General features: G+C 32.8%; 2 protein-coding genes and 1 long non-coding RNA gene across 4 annotated transcripts; 1 reads left to right on the top strand and 2 right to left on the bottom strand.

Moving 5' to 3' along the window:
• Window positions 1-12,623: 12,623 nt before the first annotated feature.
• Window positions 12,624-13,252, bottom strand: LOC140829757 (protein RALF-like 19). The gene has a single exon (XM_073193048.1). The coding sequence runs from the start codon at window positions 13,202-13,204 to the stop codon at window positions 12,854-12,856; it is 351 nt and encodes a 116-aa protein (XP_073049149.1). The 5' UTR covers window positions 13,205-13,252; the 3' UTR covers window positions 12,624-12,853.
• Window positions 13,253-14,726: 1,474 nt separating this feature from the next.
• On the top strand, window positions 14,727-17,304 carry LOC140830838 (mediator of RNA polymerase II transcription subunit 22a-like). Of its 2 annotated transcripts, XM_073194353.1 has the most exons (3): window positions 14,732-15,199; window positions 16,677-16,742; window positions 16,875-17,304. In XM_073194353.1, the coding sequence occupies exons 1-3, from the start codon at window positions 15,038-15,040 to the stop codon at window positions 17,112-17,114; spliced, it is 468 nt and encodes a 155-aa protein (XP_073050454.1). In that variant the 5' UTR covers window positions 14,732-15,037; the 3' UTR covers window positions 17,115-17,304. The 2 variants fall into 2 exon arrangements, with proteins under 2 accessions (XP_073050455.1, XP_073050454.1); XM_073194354.1 differs by lacking the exon at window positions 16,677-16,742 and having other exon boundaries at window positions 14,727-15,199.
• Window positions 15,384-16,767, bottom strand: LOC140830839 (uncharacterized). The gene is made up of 2 exons (XR_012117687.1): window positions 15,465-16,767; window positions 15,384-15,415 (listed from the first exon to the last, which is right to left on the bottom strand). It is a non-coding gene; the product is annotated as an uncharacterized lncRNA (long non-coding RNA).
• Window positions 17,305-18,628: the final 1,324 nt, after the last annotated feature.

The following is an 18,628-nucleotide window of genomic DNA, read 5'->3' on the forward strand; positions in this document are numbered from 1 at the left end:
CATTTTTTGTATCATTGACGAAATCTACTCATCGTGTAGGAAATTCTTCTAGAAAAATAACCATGCTTTGATTGCCTGGTTCACTTTTTGTGCATCAAAAGAAAAATGGTAAAATGGGATTATCGAATCTGAGGTCATGGAACAATGCCCTACTTGCCACAAGATTGTGGAATATTCACAAAAGAAAGATACCTTTTGGTATAAATTGATAAATCTAGTCTTTGTAAGTATATGGGGTAGAGAGAGATGTGAGAATGACTCATGTCTTGTTAGGAACATTCTTTTGATCCATGATGAGAGAATGGTTCATGGCTCTGCAGATGAATCTATAGTGTTGTTGAGTTTTTGGTTCGATGGTAAGAATGTAAGAAAAAGTGACACATATCAGAAGAAGAACAGACATATAGACAATGGCGACGGCCATTGTCTACAATTTTTGACAAAACATGCGCTTCTTCTTTTGACTCTCGGCTCTCACAATAACTCATCGATGATATGAGATACCTATAAATAGCAGCGATTGAGGTCCCTAAGCACACACCTCATAAGAAAAACATACATCATCTATAGAGAGTGTGAAGTGCTTGGAAGGCTTCAACCGGAAGAAAATCAGAAATCAAATTTCTCGATGGTCGGAGGTAATACTTGATTTCTAGCAACGACAACGGTTTTGCAAGGGTTTTAAACCGTTGTCGTAGCTATTTTAAAACTGTTGTTAAAGTCAGTGTTGTTAAATGGTCCGCTCAAAGACAACGGTTTTTGACAGTTGTCGTAGTTACAATTTGCGACGATTTTTAAAATCGTCGCAATATAAAAAGTGTCGTCGAAACTACAATTTGCGACGGTTTTGACAACCGTCGCAAAAGATAATTAGCGACGGTTTATATCCCGTCGCTAAATTTAGCAACAGTTTCCTTTTTACCGTCGCTACATTTAGCGATGGTATTCGTGTGCAAAACCGTCTCTTTTTAGCGACGGTTTATATATTCCGTCGCTAATATTTTAGGTAAAATAAAAAAAATTAAGAATTTAATAAATCTGTGTTTTCAATCGATACAATCGTGTAAAAGATAACAAATTTAAAAGTCGTGAAGTGATAAAATCGTGTAAGAGATAAAAATTTTAATCGTTTTGAAGTGGTAAAAAAATCGTGTAAGAGATAAAAATTTAAGTGTTGTGAAGTTATAAAATCGTGAAGAGACAAAAATTTAAGTGTTGTGAAGTTGTAAAATCGTGTAAGTGAGAAAAATTTTAATTGTTGTGAAGTGAAGTGGAAGAAATTGAAGCAAATTTGCATGTATTTATAGAGAGTGGTGAAACAAGATGGGGGGAAGTTTAGGGGGGAAGGAATTTTTTTGAAAATGACAACGGTTTTAGTTAACCCGTTATAAATCGGCGACGGTTAAATCTAAACTGTCACTAAATGTTGCGACGGTTTTTATTTAACTGTCGCCAAATTTAGCAACGGGTTTGGCAAATCCGTCGCTATTTTTAAACATGCGACAGGTTTTTTTAACTGTCGCAAAATTTAGCGACGGTGCAGACTAAACCGTCGCAAAATTGTAAATCGGCGACGGTTAAATAAAACCGTCGCTACAATTAGCGACGGTTAAAGAAAAACTGTCGCTAAATAGTTGTCGAATGTCTAAAATCACGCTTATACAAATGTCGTTTATCATTTTTCTTGTAGTGAGAATCCAAAACTGTATTCTTTAATAATTTTTTCATTAGGTAAAATTTTTGTATTAAATTTCTTTTAATTTATAATATATATAATAATTAAACCAAAAATAACAATCGAAAACAAAATATGTACCACGTTAAATCCGTGACTATGTTATGTTCAAAATCCATTTTCCAAAATATGTCAACGATAAACAAAAATTTTACAAATTTGAATTTAGTATTGCAATTGACCGTGATACATGTTCGTCATCAACGTGGCAATGTGGCAGTAGAGTCCCACAATATCAACATTTTCTAAACAAAATACGTATATACTGCAATCTTTTGTCATCATCGGCCTCGATCTCCTCAAACTCATCAACATTTATGCATCAAAACCTTCCCCTGCCATTTCATCCCTGGCATATAATCCACACATAGAAAGCCCATTAAAAACCCATTTTCGTACTTACAGAGTTGGATTCCAAAATGACGATTCCTTATCCAGCAACATTCATGGTTACTCGTACCTTGTGTTTACTATTTTCCGGTTCATCTTTTTACCTTATGTTTTTAACCAAGAACCCTTATATTACATTAAATTCCCAAATTCAAATAAATTTATTATTATCCCAATTGTTCTCCAAGCTACAAATAAAATAGATCATGTCATAGTAAGGTTATGATTTAACACGAGTAGTTTAGCCCGTCATTCAGGCTATTCTCTTGAAATATAAAAATAAAACAGTAAATAAAAAAAATAAAAAAAAACTTACAAAGTTGTATTCAAAAATTGAAGCTTTTATTTAATTCGTAAGAAGGGTTGTTTACAGAAAAGAAATAGAGGGGAGCAAACTTGACCGTATTCTTCTAAAAACACAATACAGCCTATAAATAGATGGAAGAGCCGGACATCAAACCCATGATTCCAACTAAAAATATAAACAATACAATGCTTTATAAAAGAAAATAGTAACATGGTTACAAAATTCAAAAATTCTATAGTGATATTCCACCAACTTTATTAAAGATGAATATCCTAATCATCTTTAATATTTTCTTTTAATGAATTTATATAATTTTCAAAAATATCACTAATATGGGAAGAAATATCTTCCTTTGGGTCTTGAGAATTTTGCATCTGCATTAGATGGATAAATTGGTTTTCACTTGATTCGGATACCATAGATTTATCTGATTTGGAGTCAGAACATGCAATGTTCTTATAAAGATCTTTCTTCGGTTTTTCAATGTAGACTTCAATCATCTTTTCTTTAGAATAAATATCAGAATATTTCGGAGTAAGAAGCTTGAAAGGACTCATCGAATTCTGCTCCTTTTCTTGTTGTTTATTAAAATCTTTCTCATATAAAGAAATTTTGTCTTCCATATGTTGAAGAATTTCGGAGCCATAGAGCTTTCCTGTATCAGTGTCTTCTCTTAATAATTTGTCCCAAAATTTTGTGAACTAACCCTCCATAAGCAAGGAAATTCTGGTTGTAACCTCCATATCCATGGAATTCCGAATTCCATAAAGAACAGACATAAAACCTTACCATCGATTCAATGTTCTGAAAATGATTTTTTAATATTTGAGGAAATTTTTAACCAAGTATTCATTGGTTTTATGAAAAATCCACTACAAGAAAAATGCTAAACGACAACGGATAAAATCCGTTGTCATAGACACTCAACAACTGTTAAAAAAGTTAAGAATAGAACAATGACCAAATTTTAATTTAGCGACGAATTATAAAACGCCGCTAAATTAAATCGGCGACAGTTTACAAAACCGTCGCTAGTTTTGAATCGGCGACGGTTTTCAAAACGCCGTCGCTATTTTAAATCGGCGACGGAATTTTCTAAAACCGTCGCCGATTTAAATTAGCGACGGTTTATAATTCGTCGCTACATTAAACTTTGGGACGGTTTTAGTAAACCCGTCGCTAATAGCGACGGTTTTTTGTTTAAATTGTCGCTATTTTTAACAACGGCTCTCTAAAACCGTTGTAATTTCTCCGGAAAAAAACGCTAATCCACAACAGTTCACGAAAACCGTTGTCTTTTCCGTAAAAAAAACCGCTAATCCACAACGGTTCACGAAAACCGTTGTCATTTCTCCAAAAAACACGCTAATAGATAACGGTTCACGAAAACCGTTGTCGTTTCCCAAAAAAACGCTAATCCACAACGGTTCAGGAAAACCGTGGTCGTTTCCAAAAAAACGCTAATCCACAACGGTTCACGAAAACCGTTGTCGTTTCCAAAAAAAAAACGCTAATCCACAACGGTTCACGAAAACCGTTGTCGTTTCCCAAAAAAAAAACGCTAATCCACAACCGTTCACGAAAACCGTTGTCGTTTCTTCGAAAAAAGACGCTAATCCACAACAGTTCACGAAAATCGTTGTCTTTTGTCCTGAAAAACACGCTTATAGACAACAGTTTTATAAACCGTTGTCTTTGACCCCAAAAACACAAAACCGTTGTCTTTTAGCGTGTTTTTGAGGGTCAACGACAACGGTTTTACAAAACCGTTGTCGTTTGCTGCTTTTTAACAACGGTTTTAACTAAAACCGTTGTTAAAAAGCAAAAGACAACGGTTTTTAAAAAAAACCGTTGTCTTTTGAGTGTGGTTGAATGCATATTTTGTTGTAGTGGTAAGAAAAATAAAACTTGAAGGTCGGATAAAATAACTTACCTGAGAATTTTGTTCTTGATTGCACTTTGAAATTATTCTTTGAAGTCTTGAAGATAATAATGGATTCTTGAATTTTTTTATGAAACGAGAAAATTTTTTGGAGAGCAATTCTTTCAAAAGAAAAAAATTGCAGAAGACACTTTCATCAAGATGAAATGAAAAGTCATTCATTCGATCAATAATTTCAATACCACATGCATGCATTGAAATTATTAAAATTGGAGGCCCCACTTATTAAAGACAATTGTGGCAAATTGTCAGTAGAACACTTAATTTCTTATTATTATTAAAATAATAATAATAATAATAATAATTAATGTTGTGGGACTACACCAATTTGATTAAATCGGTGTACATCGTCGGTTAGAATTTATTATTTTTACTATTAATGTTTTTATAATAATAATAATAATAACAATAATAATACTAATAAATAATGATTAAAGTGTTATTAACTTATATCTATAATTCGGTATAAATATAACATTTGGTTAAATAATTTGTACACATTAAAATAATTCGAAGTTCGACGTAATTTATAATACTTGTTTAGAAATTATTTTTGCATTTTAGATATAATGTCAAATATTATGGATAAGTGTTTGATTTGTACATGCAAATATAATATTATGTTTGCATTGATTCTTGAAATTTAAAATGCAATTAGTATTAAAAAAATTTGTACATCAACATTCACATTATGTTCGTATTAAATTATATTAAGTTGTTTATAATTTGAAATAAACATATCAAGTAAAATTTGTATATAATATTATAAAATAAAATATTTTAGAAGTTCACAAATGAACAAATAATCATCACTTTATCACTACTCTGATAAAAGATAAAAACTGATGAGGAGCCCACATTTTCATGTAAATGTGATCCTCACTTTATCACTACTCTGATTGAAAATAAAAACTGATGAGGAACATATTTGTTCATATCAGAAGAAGAACAGACGTGTAGAAAATGACGACGGCAATTGTCTACAATTTTTGACAAAATAAGCGTACGCAGCCTTAACTTTAGAAAATTGATACGCATATATGCTTCTTCTTTTGACTCTCGGCTCTCACAATAACTCATCGATGATATGAGATACCTATAAATAGCAGTGATTGAGGTCCCTAAGCACACACCTCATAAGAAAAATATACACCATCTATAGAGAGTGTGAAGTGCTTGGAAGGTTTCTACCAGAAGAAAATCAAAAAATTTACAAATTTCTCGATGACCGGAGGTAATACTTGATTCGCTTCCGCATATTATTTATCATGTTTATATATGTGCAGAAACATGATTTTAAGAAGAAAAAACTCTAACATTTGAATCAGAGCCATGATACCTCTACCTTAAAAATTTATTTTCTGAAAATCGGATATCATGAAGTTTTGAAAAAAATTTCTTCTGTGAATTTTCGTAAGAAAAATAAAACTTGAAGGTCGGATAAAATAACTTACCTGAGAATTTTGTTCCCGATTGCACTTTGAAATTCTTCTTTGAAGTCTTGAAGATGATAATTGATTCTTGAATTTTTTTATGAAATGAGAAAATTTTTTGGAGAGCAATTCTTTGAAAGATAAAATTGCAGAAGACTCTTTCATGAAGATGAAATGAAAAGTCATGCATTCGATCAATAATTTCAATACATCACATGCATGCATTGAAATTATTAAAATTGGAAGCCCCACTTATTAAAGACAATTGTGGCAATTGTCGGTAGAACACTTAATTTTTTTTATTATTTAAAAAATAATAATAATTAATGTTGTTGGACTACGCCAATTTGATTAAATCGGTGTACATTGTCAGTAAGAATTTATTATTTTTACTATTATTGTTTTTAAAATAATAATAATAACAATAATAATAATAAATAATGATTAATGTGTTATTAAGTTATGTCTATAATTCGGTATAAATATAACATTTGGTTAAATAATTTGTACACATTAAAATAATTCCAAGTTCGACTTAATTTCTAATACATGTTTATAAATTATTTTTGTATTTTAGATATAATATCAAATAATATGGAGAATGTTTGATGTGTACATGCAAATTTAATATTATGTTTGCATTTATTATTGAAATTTAAAATGAAAATAATATTAAAAAAAATTTGTTCATCAATATTCACATTATGTTCATATTAAATTATATAAAGTTGTTTATAATTTGAAATGAACATACCAAATAAGGTGTGAATATAATATTATAAAATAAAATATTTCAGATGTTCACAAATAAACAAATAATCATCACTTTATCACTACTCTGATAAAAGAGAAAAACTGATGAGGAGCCCACATTTTCACGTAAATGTGATCTTCACTTTATCACTACTCTGATTGAAAAAAAAAACTGATGGGGAACGTATTTGTTCATATTAAATAAAAAAGTGAATATAAAGTTATATAATGAAAAATTTTGGCTTATAAAGATTCACATAAATGTGGATAATTAAGTTGAATAATAATTATAAGGTGACATAAGAAAACATGATCTGAGGGAGTTCTTCATAGATCGGTTAAAACTGCCTTGACTTGCCATTGGTCTCTTTGAGGAATGTCGCTCTGACTAGGAGCTAGGTATTTAAAGGGCCTTAGCACTACCTATCTTTCCTGGGAGCACTCTTGGAAAATGTTGATTATGTTACTGAATAATTATTATATAAAGTATTAAAGTAAAGCCAAAATTTTGTTCGGTGAGCCTTATAATTTTAAATAATTGAGGAATAGCCACAACATCCTTAATTATGAAAAATTATGCATTAAGTGGATTTGGATAACATAATGGACATTAATTGTAAGTAATTATATAAACATAATAAAAATAATCCCACAGAGATTTTTATTATATTTATATAAATAATTAGGTTAAAATATCAAATTATATTTTTCTTAATTTACCCACAGGAGTTAAGGAAAATATATTTTGATGGTTTTATCATAAAATTACAGAAAAATCATGTTGAATTAAAATTTTAGCCCACATGCAAATTTTACGTCACTAGATTTTTAAAACATGAATTACATTGGTAAAACCTGATATTGTCTCAAAATTTTAAGAATATGATATTTTTTGCAGTTATGTAACCTGTGAGTTTTTTTTATATGAAAGGTGACATTCCCGAACTAAAGGGCGATAACTATAAAATTTGGAAAGAAATAATTCTTCTTCAATTATGGTGGATGGATATTGATTATGCTATACGGAAAGACGAACCATATGTTATTACTGAAAAAAACATTTCGGATGATGTTGATCTTTATGCAAAATGGGAGCGATCTAATCGACTCTGCGTAATGTTCATAAAGACCAAAATCTCTACTGGCATGCGTGGTTCTGTCGACCAGCATAATAATGTCAAAGAATTACTGAAGGCTCCAATAGAAAATGAGCGGAGCAGTTATTCATGAAACAAGATTTCTTCACATGTGGAGGCTATTGGGACTTGCTGCCTAATGTTGAATAGTTGTTATATTTTAAAATTGAAAAATACCTTTTATGTTCCTAGTTTTTCTGGAAATTTAATTTCAGTTTCAAAACTTGTATCTCTTGGTTATTTATTTCAGTTTTTGGATAAACAATAAATTTGTTTTATAAATCAAATCTTATTGGAAATGGTACAATGGTTGATGGTATTTTCTCTATTTCTTTACAAAATAATAACACCACTATGCATGTTCAAGGAGGTATTAAAAGATGTGTTATAAATGAAGATTCTTCTATATTGTGGCACATGAGATTGTGAGATATCTCCATAGAGAGGATTAAAGATTAGTGAATGATGGAGTACTTAGTACTTTAGATTTTACTGATTTTGAGACTTGTGTGGACTGCATTAAGGGAAAGCAAACCAATAAATCTAAAAAGGATGCCAAGAGGAGTACAAAAATATTAGCAATCATACATTCAGATATTTGTTGTCCAGATACGGACATGCAAAGTCCGAAATACTTCATCTCTTTCATTGATTATTACTCACGATATATGTATATCTACATGCTTCATAACAAAAACAAAGCACTAGAAGCCTTTAAGGTTTTTAAGGCTGAAGTGGAGAAGCAATGTGGAAAACAGATTAAGATTAACTGATAGAGGAGGAAAAGATTCGAATATGTTCGAAGATCTCAAAATTATCTTCCAGTTCTGGGGAGCAAGAACATGTGATTGTTGCCCAATATACTATGCCTGGTTCTCCAGACCAAAATGGCGTAGCTGAAAGGAAAAATCAAACATTATTGGACATGGTACGGAGCATGTTAAGTATCTCCAAACTTCCTAAATTCTTGTGGACTGAAGCTCTTAAGACAACCGTATATATATTAAACCGAGTTGCAACTAATGATGTCCTAAAGACGCCATTTGAGTTATTAAAATGTTGGAAACCGAGTTTGCAATATATACGTGTTTGGGGATGTCCTTCAAAAATAAGAGTTTACAACCCACATGAAAAGAAACTGGACCCAATAACTATAAGTGGATATTTCATTGGGTTTGCCGAAAAATCCAAATGGTACAGATTCTATTGTCCATCTCACAACACTAGAATTATTGAATCAAGAAATGCAAAATTTCTTGAGAATGATTTGATTAGTGGGAGTGATCATTCAAATGACATAGTTCTTGAGAAATATCACATTAATTCACAATCCTCTTCTTCAAATGATATATTGGTCGTTATTCACACCCCTCAAGATCAAACGGGTGTTAGGAAACCAATTATTGAAGTTCCACAAATCGCTGTTGAAAATCCAGTAGATCAAGTTGTTAATGAAGAACAACAAGAAATTGTTGATGAACCAAAAAACTTAAGGAGATCTACTAGAATAAGAAGATCAACTATATCTAGTGATTAAGTTGTGTATTTACAAGAAGCAGACTTTAATATCGGAACCGAAAATGATCCTGAAACGTTTTCACAAGCCATGAGTTGTAACGAGTCAAAATTATGGTTTAATTTTATGAAAGAAGAGATGAATTCTATGGGAAGTTAATGGCATCTGGGATCTTGTTCAGTTGCCTGATGGTGTAAAAGCCATTAGATGTAAATCGGTCTTCAAAAGAAAGTAAGACTCATTATGCAACATTGAAAGATATAAAGCAAGACTCGTTGCTAAAGGATTCAGTCAGCAGGAAGAAATCGATTATAAGGAAACTTTTTCTCCTGTATCTAAGAAAGATTATCTCTGTATCATTCTAGCATTAGTTGCATATTTTGACTTAGATTTACAACAAATGGATGTAAAAACAGCTTTTCTCAATGGAGATTAGAAGAAGAGATTTATATGAACTAACCTGAAGGATTCTTCTCTAGTAGTGGTGCAATTGGTTTGTAAGCTTAAGAAATCTATATATGGATTGAAACAAGCTTCCCGTCAATGGTATTTCAAATTTCATGATGTTATCTCTTTGTTCGGATTCGTAGAGAACATCATGGATCAATGTATATACCAGAAGGTCAATGAGAGTAAGATTTGTTTCCTTATTGTATATATGGATGATATATTACTTGTAACCAACGACAAGGGTTTGTTATATGAGGTGAAACAATTTATCTCTAAAAACTTTGATAAGAAGGATATGGGCGATGCATCTTATGTCATTGGCATTAAGATACATAGAGACCGAATTAAAGGCATTCTAGGTCTGTCTCAAGAAACCAATATCAACAAAGTTTTAGAGAGATATCGGATGAAAGATTGTTCTCCAAGTATAGCTCCTGTTGTGAAAGACGATAAATTCAATTTGAGCCAATGCCCAAAGAATGATATAGAACGGGAACAAATGAAAAACATTCTTTATGCTTCTGTTGTCAGAAGCTTGATGTATGCTAAGGTTTGTACTAAACCTGACATTGCATTTATTGTTGGGATGTTGGGAAGATATCAGAGTAATCCAAGTTTAGACCATTGGAAAGCTGCAAAGAATGTAATGAGGCACCTTCAAGGGACCAAAGATTATATGCTTATGTTTAGACGAACTGAGAATTTGAAAGTAATTGGCTACTCTAATTCAGATTACGCTGGCTGCATTGATTCACGTAAATCCACTTCAGGATATATTTTCATTCTAGCTGGTGGAGCTGTATCTTGGAGGAGTGCAAAGCGGACATTGACTACTAATTCCACTATGGAAGCTGAGTTCATTGCTTGTTTTGAGGCAACCTCACATGGTGTATGGTTGAAGAGTTTCATTTTGAGGCTTAGAATTATGGATTCTATATCTAGGCCATTAAGAATATATTGTGACAATCTAGCTGCTGCTTTTATGACTAAAAATAACAAAAGTGGTAGTCGAAGCAAGCACATCGACATTAAATATTTAGCCATACGAGAACGTGTTAAAGATAAGAACTTACTTATCGAACACATTAACACTGAATTGATGATTGCGAATTTTTTAACTAAAGGCATACCACCATTGAAAAATAAATATTATACAGAAAGATTGAGACTTGGTTCCTTTATATAATTTTGTTGTAAGAACAAATTCAATGAAACTATGATGTGATATTTTCTCATATTTGTTTTGCACATATTCATTGGAGAAATATCAATAAAGTTGGACCTCGAATAAACATAATGTTTATTCATTAAGTTATACAGATTGAGATACATAATGCATTGTAATACATGTAAGATAATAATCGTTTTAAGATAACCTATCATCATGATTCATGTATTTTGTTTCTCCTATGGTAAATGAGATATATGTGCCAAGTGGGAGAATGTAAGAAAAAGTGACACATATCAGAAGAAGAACAGATACAATTTTTGACAAAACATGCGTACGTAGCCTCAACTTTAGAAAATTGAAATGCGTACACACTTCTTCTTTTGACTCTCGGCTCCTGCAATAACTCATCGATGGTATGAGATGCCTATAAATATCAGCGATTGAGGTCCCTAAACACACACTTCATAAGAAAAATATACACCATCTATAGAGAGTGTGAAGTGCTTAGAAGGCTTCAACGGGAAGGAAATCAGAAAATTTACAAATTTCTAAATGGCCGGAGGTAATACTTGATTCGCTTCTGCATATTATTATCATGTTTATACATGTGCAGAAACATGATTTGAAGAAAAAACTCTAACAAAAAATGATAAGTACAAAGTCTATGGTTTTTCTGCTCCAAAGTATGGAAAATGGCCTTGGAAACCACCGGTGTGGAAAATTTGCCTCATTCTCAAGCACAAGTTCTATGTTGGTTGTTTGCTCATCACAAGTTTTTGACTAGAGATAGACAGCCCTATGTGGTGGAGAATAAATGTATCATTTGTAGCGAACATAACGAATGTTTCGATAATTTATTTTTCTGATGCCACTTCTCGAACTCTCTGCCAAAATTCTAGACTGGCTAGGATTGAACAAACTCGTGGGTTCTCATCAAGCAATGCTAAAGGCATTCAGAGGGATTTATTGAGGGACTTCATCCCTGGCAAATATGTGGTACATGGCCATGGCTACTGTTATTTTTCATATTTGGAATGCTAGAAAGAGTTGGATTTTTTAAAATGAAAACCAGAGAGTTGATAACATATTTAGGAAAATACAGATTTTTGCTCCTCGTTGTATTGAGATTATGAGTTTTTGTGTTTGTTAGATGGCAGGTGGATGGATGCTGATTCAAGGAATTAATGTCCTTGTAGATATCCAAGGAATGCCAAGTGTATTTATACCCTTTTTTTTTACCTTAATTAATGATACGACTGTTTCATGTTAAAAAAAAAAAAAGAAGAAAACTCACATATAAGAAATAATGATGTATAAAGAACAATATATTGCTGTAAAGGTTTACCTTTCTTCTCATATTCGTTACTCTAGATTAATAGATTGGGCTGAAGTCTGTGCTCGTTTGGGCTGAAGTTGAGATTTTAGTTGACCAAAATGTATAAACAGACTGAGAGATATGCACAAGAGAAAAAACAAGAACACCATGCAGACTCCAATTGTTGAGTTTGCTTCTCAGTTGTATCCATATGCAGTCGGACGTTAGGCCGAACCAAATTAATAAAAGCATTTTTTTCTAATACATTAAGTAATCGATACAGAACCAATTAAAATCAATATTTTTTTTAATAAAAATTCAAATTACCGGACACATTGAATAGAATTTGTCAATAAATTGGTATGTTGATTATTTTGGTTTAACTAAACTTTTTTTCAACACGATCTGTAATCTGCATAAAAACCATTTGCAGTTGGTAATATTGCTGATGTTTTCTTGGGTGTAAAAAAGAAAAGAAAAGAAAAGAAATCAGCCTCCCTTGTACATTTATTCCTAAGAATATCATATTAATTAATAAGTTCACACCCTAATGATCAGAGAATTACACAATCAAACACAAATTTAAATAAATAAAGACAAATAAAATATATTTAATTATATATATAGATATATATCATGTCTTCCTTTACTCCTGCATGCATACTTGTATGTCATCCATGCATGCATTTACGTACGTAAGTTCACTCAACGATTGTTTCTTGCGCAGTGGGTGGCCCTGGTGCAGCCACGCCTGTAAGGGTTGGCTCGCTGGTGGCCCCGGCAACTGCTATAGTAAGATGCGCCGCGTCTGTTGCACGGCACCGTGTTCCTGTTCAAGGCTCCGTAGCTGATGTATCTGCTCTGAGCCAGCTGACGTCGAGCCGATTCCGATTCCATCATCAGCTCCTCGTCCAGGTCCAAGGCGTCTGCCACCAGCCCATGTCCGTCGGTTTCCACATTGAGCCCCATATCGATGGCGTATTCCGTGGAATGTGCAGCCACCACTATGGCGGCCAGGGCTGCCAACAAGAAAACAAGCCCAACCCGGAAAGCCATTTGGATGATCAGTCGACCTTGAATGAAGAATTCAGATAAATTTAAGGATTTTTAGTTGATTTAAGCTGTGTTATTTTGTTTGTTTTCTCCTCAGCCCGCCTGCGGAAAGGAGGGAGAGGAAGTGGAGGATTTTGTGTGGTTTGTATAGGAGGAGAAGAGAATATGAACGGTGAGTTTGTGGTTGTGGATTAAGGCAATTTGTGTATGAGGAAGATGCATGGCAAAAGTTAATGGACTTTTTTTCCCATGTATATATCGGGCTTAGAGCAAATATAGGTGGTCGTGTGTTTGAATATCATACATTGAAAAATATTAGTTAGCAAGGAAATATATATCTCATGATTCGTGGCAAGATTTAGGTATCCAAAATTGTTCGAAAGAGTTTGATGAATTATACTTTAAAACCATATATACGTTTATAATGTTTTGATATATGTTTCTACTACCATATTCATTTCTATGTCCACCAATGACATGTTATTCATCTATTAAATATATCATCATATCCAATAAACAACTGATACTTTATTAATGGACATAAAGATCGATACGATACCCCGACTTAAAAAAATATAAAATTAGTAAATACCTTTAATCTATTGTTTACATAAAGAGAGATATATCTCTTATAAAAACTTAACTTTTGTGAATTATTTTCTAATTCTAGATTTGTCTTTCATATCACTCCAGAGTTCAAACACAACCCTTATTTTTATTTAATTTACAAATTTTTTATGCATATTTTATTAAGAAAATAATAATTAGTCAGAAAACTACCAAAAGTCAGGGATGTTAAAATCAATCACGATCCACCAATCCGACACGATTCAACCAAAAAAAAAAAAAAATAGGTATGGGTTTGGGGTTTTCGGGTTCGGGTCAGATCGGGTTGCACCCGATAGCTGACCCGAAAAAAATGATCGGGTTCGGGTTGACTCGAAAATTTAATTGTTTTAAAAAAATATAATTAATAATATATATATATATATATATGGCCTACATTTTTATATATTGTATGTCTGAAAAAATATTTATTGTATATTTATATATCATAAATTTTCATAATTTAATATTTATTTTGAACATTTTTTTATTTTTAACAATTGTTTATTTGATTTAGTAAATATACTTTATTTTTACAATTAGACTTTTAAATTTAAATCATATATATGAGTGAGATTTTGTTATTATGTGTTTAAATTAAAATATTTTTTTTTAATTTTATTTAATTTTTTTAAAAAAATTCAAAATCAGGTTATACGGGTTGTTCGGGTTGATTCGAGTTAGAGTTCGAGTTCAGAGTTTTCGGGTTGGTTCGGGATCGAATTGAGCAATTTTGAATAGTATTATTGCTCAACTCGACCAAACTCATTCGACCCACCCGAATTGACACCGTTGCCAAAAGTCACCTATGTCCTCTCTTTCCTAAAAAAAATAAATATTTATGTATAAAAATTACAGAAAGTTACAAGCTTGATTTACATTACAGGGTATTTGGTAATATTATTTGGTAAAATAATTTGAAAAACTGTTTTGGGCAAACTGTAAATCAAATTCAACTTAAGGATAATATCGAAAAACTTCAAAAAGTTGGAGAAACTGGGTTGAATGTTGACCTATTTTCTCAGTTTTCTCGCTTTTCCTTCATGAACTCGGGAGTTTTTCAGTTTCTGTGATGATTTTTGGTGATAAAGTTCTGGGATTTTTCTGTATGTGAATGGATTACAGATTGATTCTGAACTGGGTTTAGCTTATATTTGTTTCTCTGGCTTTTCGTGTCGATCTTACTTCCTCAATTCGAGGTAAAAGGTTGCTTGATTTCAATAGTATACAATGAATAAAGGAGTAGGCATAGGAGGCGCCGCTGGTGGCGGTGGACTCACTTCCGCGGCGTCTGCGGCGGCAGCCCAAAAGCAGAGGGTACTTCTTCAGAGGGTGGATGCAGATGTTGAACATCTTGTTGACAACTTCGAGTACCTCGTTAACGTGACTCGGGTACTCTTGAAATCATTTCTTATTTAGCTTTTTTAAAGGCTGTGTGTGTTGGAATATTTGTATAGTTTAGCTACAAGTATGGGTGATATTTATGATGCATGAAACTTTAAATAATCTGATATCAAAGAGTTGCAATTGTTTTGATTCCATTGTGCTTCTTGGAATTTTCAATTGTAAGGGTACATCGCTCTAAAATCTTGGAAATGTGGTTAAGAGCTTCATTAACAGCTGAATAGTGAAGTTGGTGGTGTTGGCCTCTTAGGACTAGACTCACAGGGGAATGCTATCATCCATGATTTACAACTCTTCGATGAGTCTAGCATTAGTGCATAACATCGATTGACAAGCTGAGCATGCTCGATCGGAGTTGGTTTGGCGTAACACTTCAAAAGCAAAGCTAAGCCTCAGAAATGGTTTGTTGGATATTTATTTTGGAAAACAAGGTTGTTTATTGACCTCCAAGAGTAATACTTTTGGTTCTTATTTTTTGGTTTTTTTCTTTTGTTTTTCTCGCCATGAGCCTTGATAACCACCGTGCAGATCCACATAGATATATAGAGATGCATATTATCTAACCGGGAAATGCCATTTTATGCATGCTCCATCCAATGTCAGCCCCATGCTAAAACCTGGAATGGCTAAATAAGTATAAGGGCTTTTCCCACCAAGTTAACTTGGCTTTTGGTCTTGGGTTTTTCTCTTGGGGCTGTGGCTTAATATTGGTGTTAGTCCTTCGTTGAGGGTTGACTTAGCGGGATGCAGTACCTGAAATAGGGCTACCATCAGGACAACATCGGTAACGTGGTCCATGTTCACATGATAGGCTGAAGCTGAATTAAGATGCTTGGACCTGTTACTATAGATGTGTGAAAGTCGTTCAGAGTTGGTTTGTGTAGGCATCAATCTCTCAAGGAGATTATAATAAGCATATTTCCAAATAATATCTGAAATTCTTCAAAACTTAGTTTCATTTTTGGAGTTGGGTCAGTAATATTTGCTGATCAAACTTGTTTTCAATTAAATAGAATGATATCTTGTATATACATCGGCGATAGCTTGAACTTACATCAGAAACTGCAATAGATTGGCTGATGGCATTATTATTGGATCTGCTAGCAATATTATATGCATTGCGTCCTCTCTTTCCTTTTCTGAGAATTAAAAATGTGACCATGATTCTGCATATTGCTTATCCAGCTTATCTTCCTCGTTGGTTGTGTGGCAACAATTTTTGTCTGAGATATCGAGGAAGATGATAAAGATGGGAAAGAATGTACTATAATTAGAGTATTCAAAATAATGGGAGGAAGACAGAGAAGAGAATCAGTACTCAGTAGCAAAGAATGAGAATTGATTTGGTTTTCTTGATTTGTTTGAATGCATTTTCATCTGCTGACTATATATTTGAAATTGAGAATACTTGGGCTAATGATTCTTTAAAAGATTGAGTACACTGATGGCGCTACATATCTTTTAGGTTAATGATGCTCTGGTCCAAAATTCTCAAGAATCTTTCATGATGGAGATGCGTGCAGCAAGAATTGTGGGTTTTGAATTTCATTTGACTTGTATCCACATCTTTTGCGTATCCCGTTATTCGGCTAATTTGATCGTTATGAATTAACTCTATCAAGTTTGGCTATTTGGATTACCAAGTATTTCTGTTAAATAACAGGTTCAAGCAGCTGACTCTTTGCTTAAGTTGGTGTCCGAATTAAAGCAGACAGCAATATTTTCCGGATTCGCGTCTCTCAATGACCATGTGGACCAGAGAACACACGAGTTCAATAAACTTGCAGAAAATACAAATGGGATGTTGGCTAGAATTGGAGAAGAGGCAGCAGCTACTCTCATTGAGCTTGAATCCCAATACTATTCCTCGACCCTGAGATCCTACGTCGGTCAAGAACTGTGAAATGTAAGATGGATTGATTTTCTTGGATCTAGTTGTTGAATTGATTAAGCAGAACACATACTTCATCTTCGTCTTTTTTGTGGCCAGTAGATTTTGTATTATGTTAAGAGTGCAATGAGGAGAAAATGGTTGCTATCTTGACTGATATTATTCAGGGGGCAAATATATCAGAGTCTACAATTAGAATTTATGAGCTCGTTCAATTTTGAATGTGCGTGCCAAATATTTATTGATATTAAAATTGATTAATATTGTCATAATTGGTGTGAAACTGAATCCAACAAAAAAACAAAACTAAACTGATTGGTTGGATTAGTTTCCAGTTTATATATATATATATATATATATATCTGTGTGTGTGTGCGTGTATTTGTTTTACTATTTTGCAGGAGTTGTTTCTTGATATATGTTTTTATAACGAATGACTGGGGGTGTTTCTTTTAAACTAATGTAAATTACTCTCAAAAAAAGTATTTTTGTGCTAAATTTGTGATTTTGTTGTACATTACATTATCAAATAAATTTAATGTGTGTACTGATATTTGTCTATTTATAATAGCTAATTTAGAAATTTTAAATCATATTTAAAAAAGATCAAGATATTTCATTGAAAAAACAAAAGTTTAAAAATTGATGATTCAAACAGGCGAATATTTTGATTTGATTTGTTATGGTATTTAAATTTTAGTGGTTTAATTTAGCTTGGTTTGCTATTTAATAAAATCAATAAACTCGGTTTAATTCGAATTTAATCTATAAACTTTGTTTAATTCGAATTCTTCTTTGTTTTTAAATAAGAAAACTTGTAATTTTATTCATAGCAAAAATAATCCTTGATTACAAGCTTTATTAACCAAATAGGAAAATCCCCAAACTTCCACATAAAAGATGAAAGGGAGGAAATAACAAAAGAAGCTAGTGAGTGCGCAACTCCGTTCGTCGTGCGCAAAACATGTTCTAGCTTTAGATGGCCTAGAGCTGTCAGATTGTTTCTAATGGTTGCAACAATAGCTGCAATATAAACATAGTCGTCCGTTGGGCAAGTGACTGCTTGCACTGCCAACAGAGAGTTCGATGTAACCTGGTGTATCCTTAAGTTTTGATTATGTATCAATTGAATCCCTTTATCAATGGCAATGAGTTCTGCAGCTACCACAGATAGAGGTTTTATAATCTGCTTCCCAAAAGCTAATAAGGGTTGACCTTCATGATCCCGCACAACACCTCCAATAGCATATATGTTGGAATTGTGACATTATAAGCCGCATCAACGTCCAATCTCAAGTGATTAACCAGTGGTGCATTCCATATTTTCGGTGATAATAAAGGATCACGTCTGGCCGTAGCTGTTAGCAGTGAAGATTTTGCCTTTTGGTAGCTACACAGCATGGTTTCACTCCAGTTAACAATAGCCATCATCTCCTTGGTCTCAGTGTTGTGTAATATTCGAAGCCTATCCATCCATATCGCATAAGTTCATGTCAAAGAATTCAAAGTCTCTTCGGTTTAGTTTT

This window comes from Primulina eburnea, chromosome 4 (genome assembly GCF_022965805.1).
Source record: "Primulina eburnea isolate SZY01 chromosome 4, ASM2296580v1, whole genome shotgun sequence".
Lineage (NCBI taxonomy): Eukaryota > Viridiplantae > Streptophyta > Magnoliopsida > Lamiales > Gesneriaceae > Primulina > Primulina eburnea.

Coding starts and splice junctions, on each gene's coding strand:
- LOC140830838 (XM_073194353.1), top strand. CDS start 15,038: ATGAATAAAGGAGTAGGCATAGGAGGCGCCGCTGGTGGCGGTGGACTC. Junction 15,200..16,676: donor ACCTCGTTAACGTGACTCGG/GTACTCTTGAAA, acceptor CATATCTTTTAG/GTTAATGATGCTCTGGTCCA. Junction 16,743..16,874: donor AGATGCGTGCAGCAAGAATT/GTGGGTTTTGAA, acceptor GTTAAATAACAG/GTTCAAGCAGCTGACTCTTT.
- LOC140829757 (XM_073193048.1), bottom strand. CDS start 13,204: ATGGCTTTCCGGGTTGGGCTTGTTTTCTTGTTGGCAGCCCTGGCCGCC.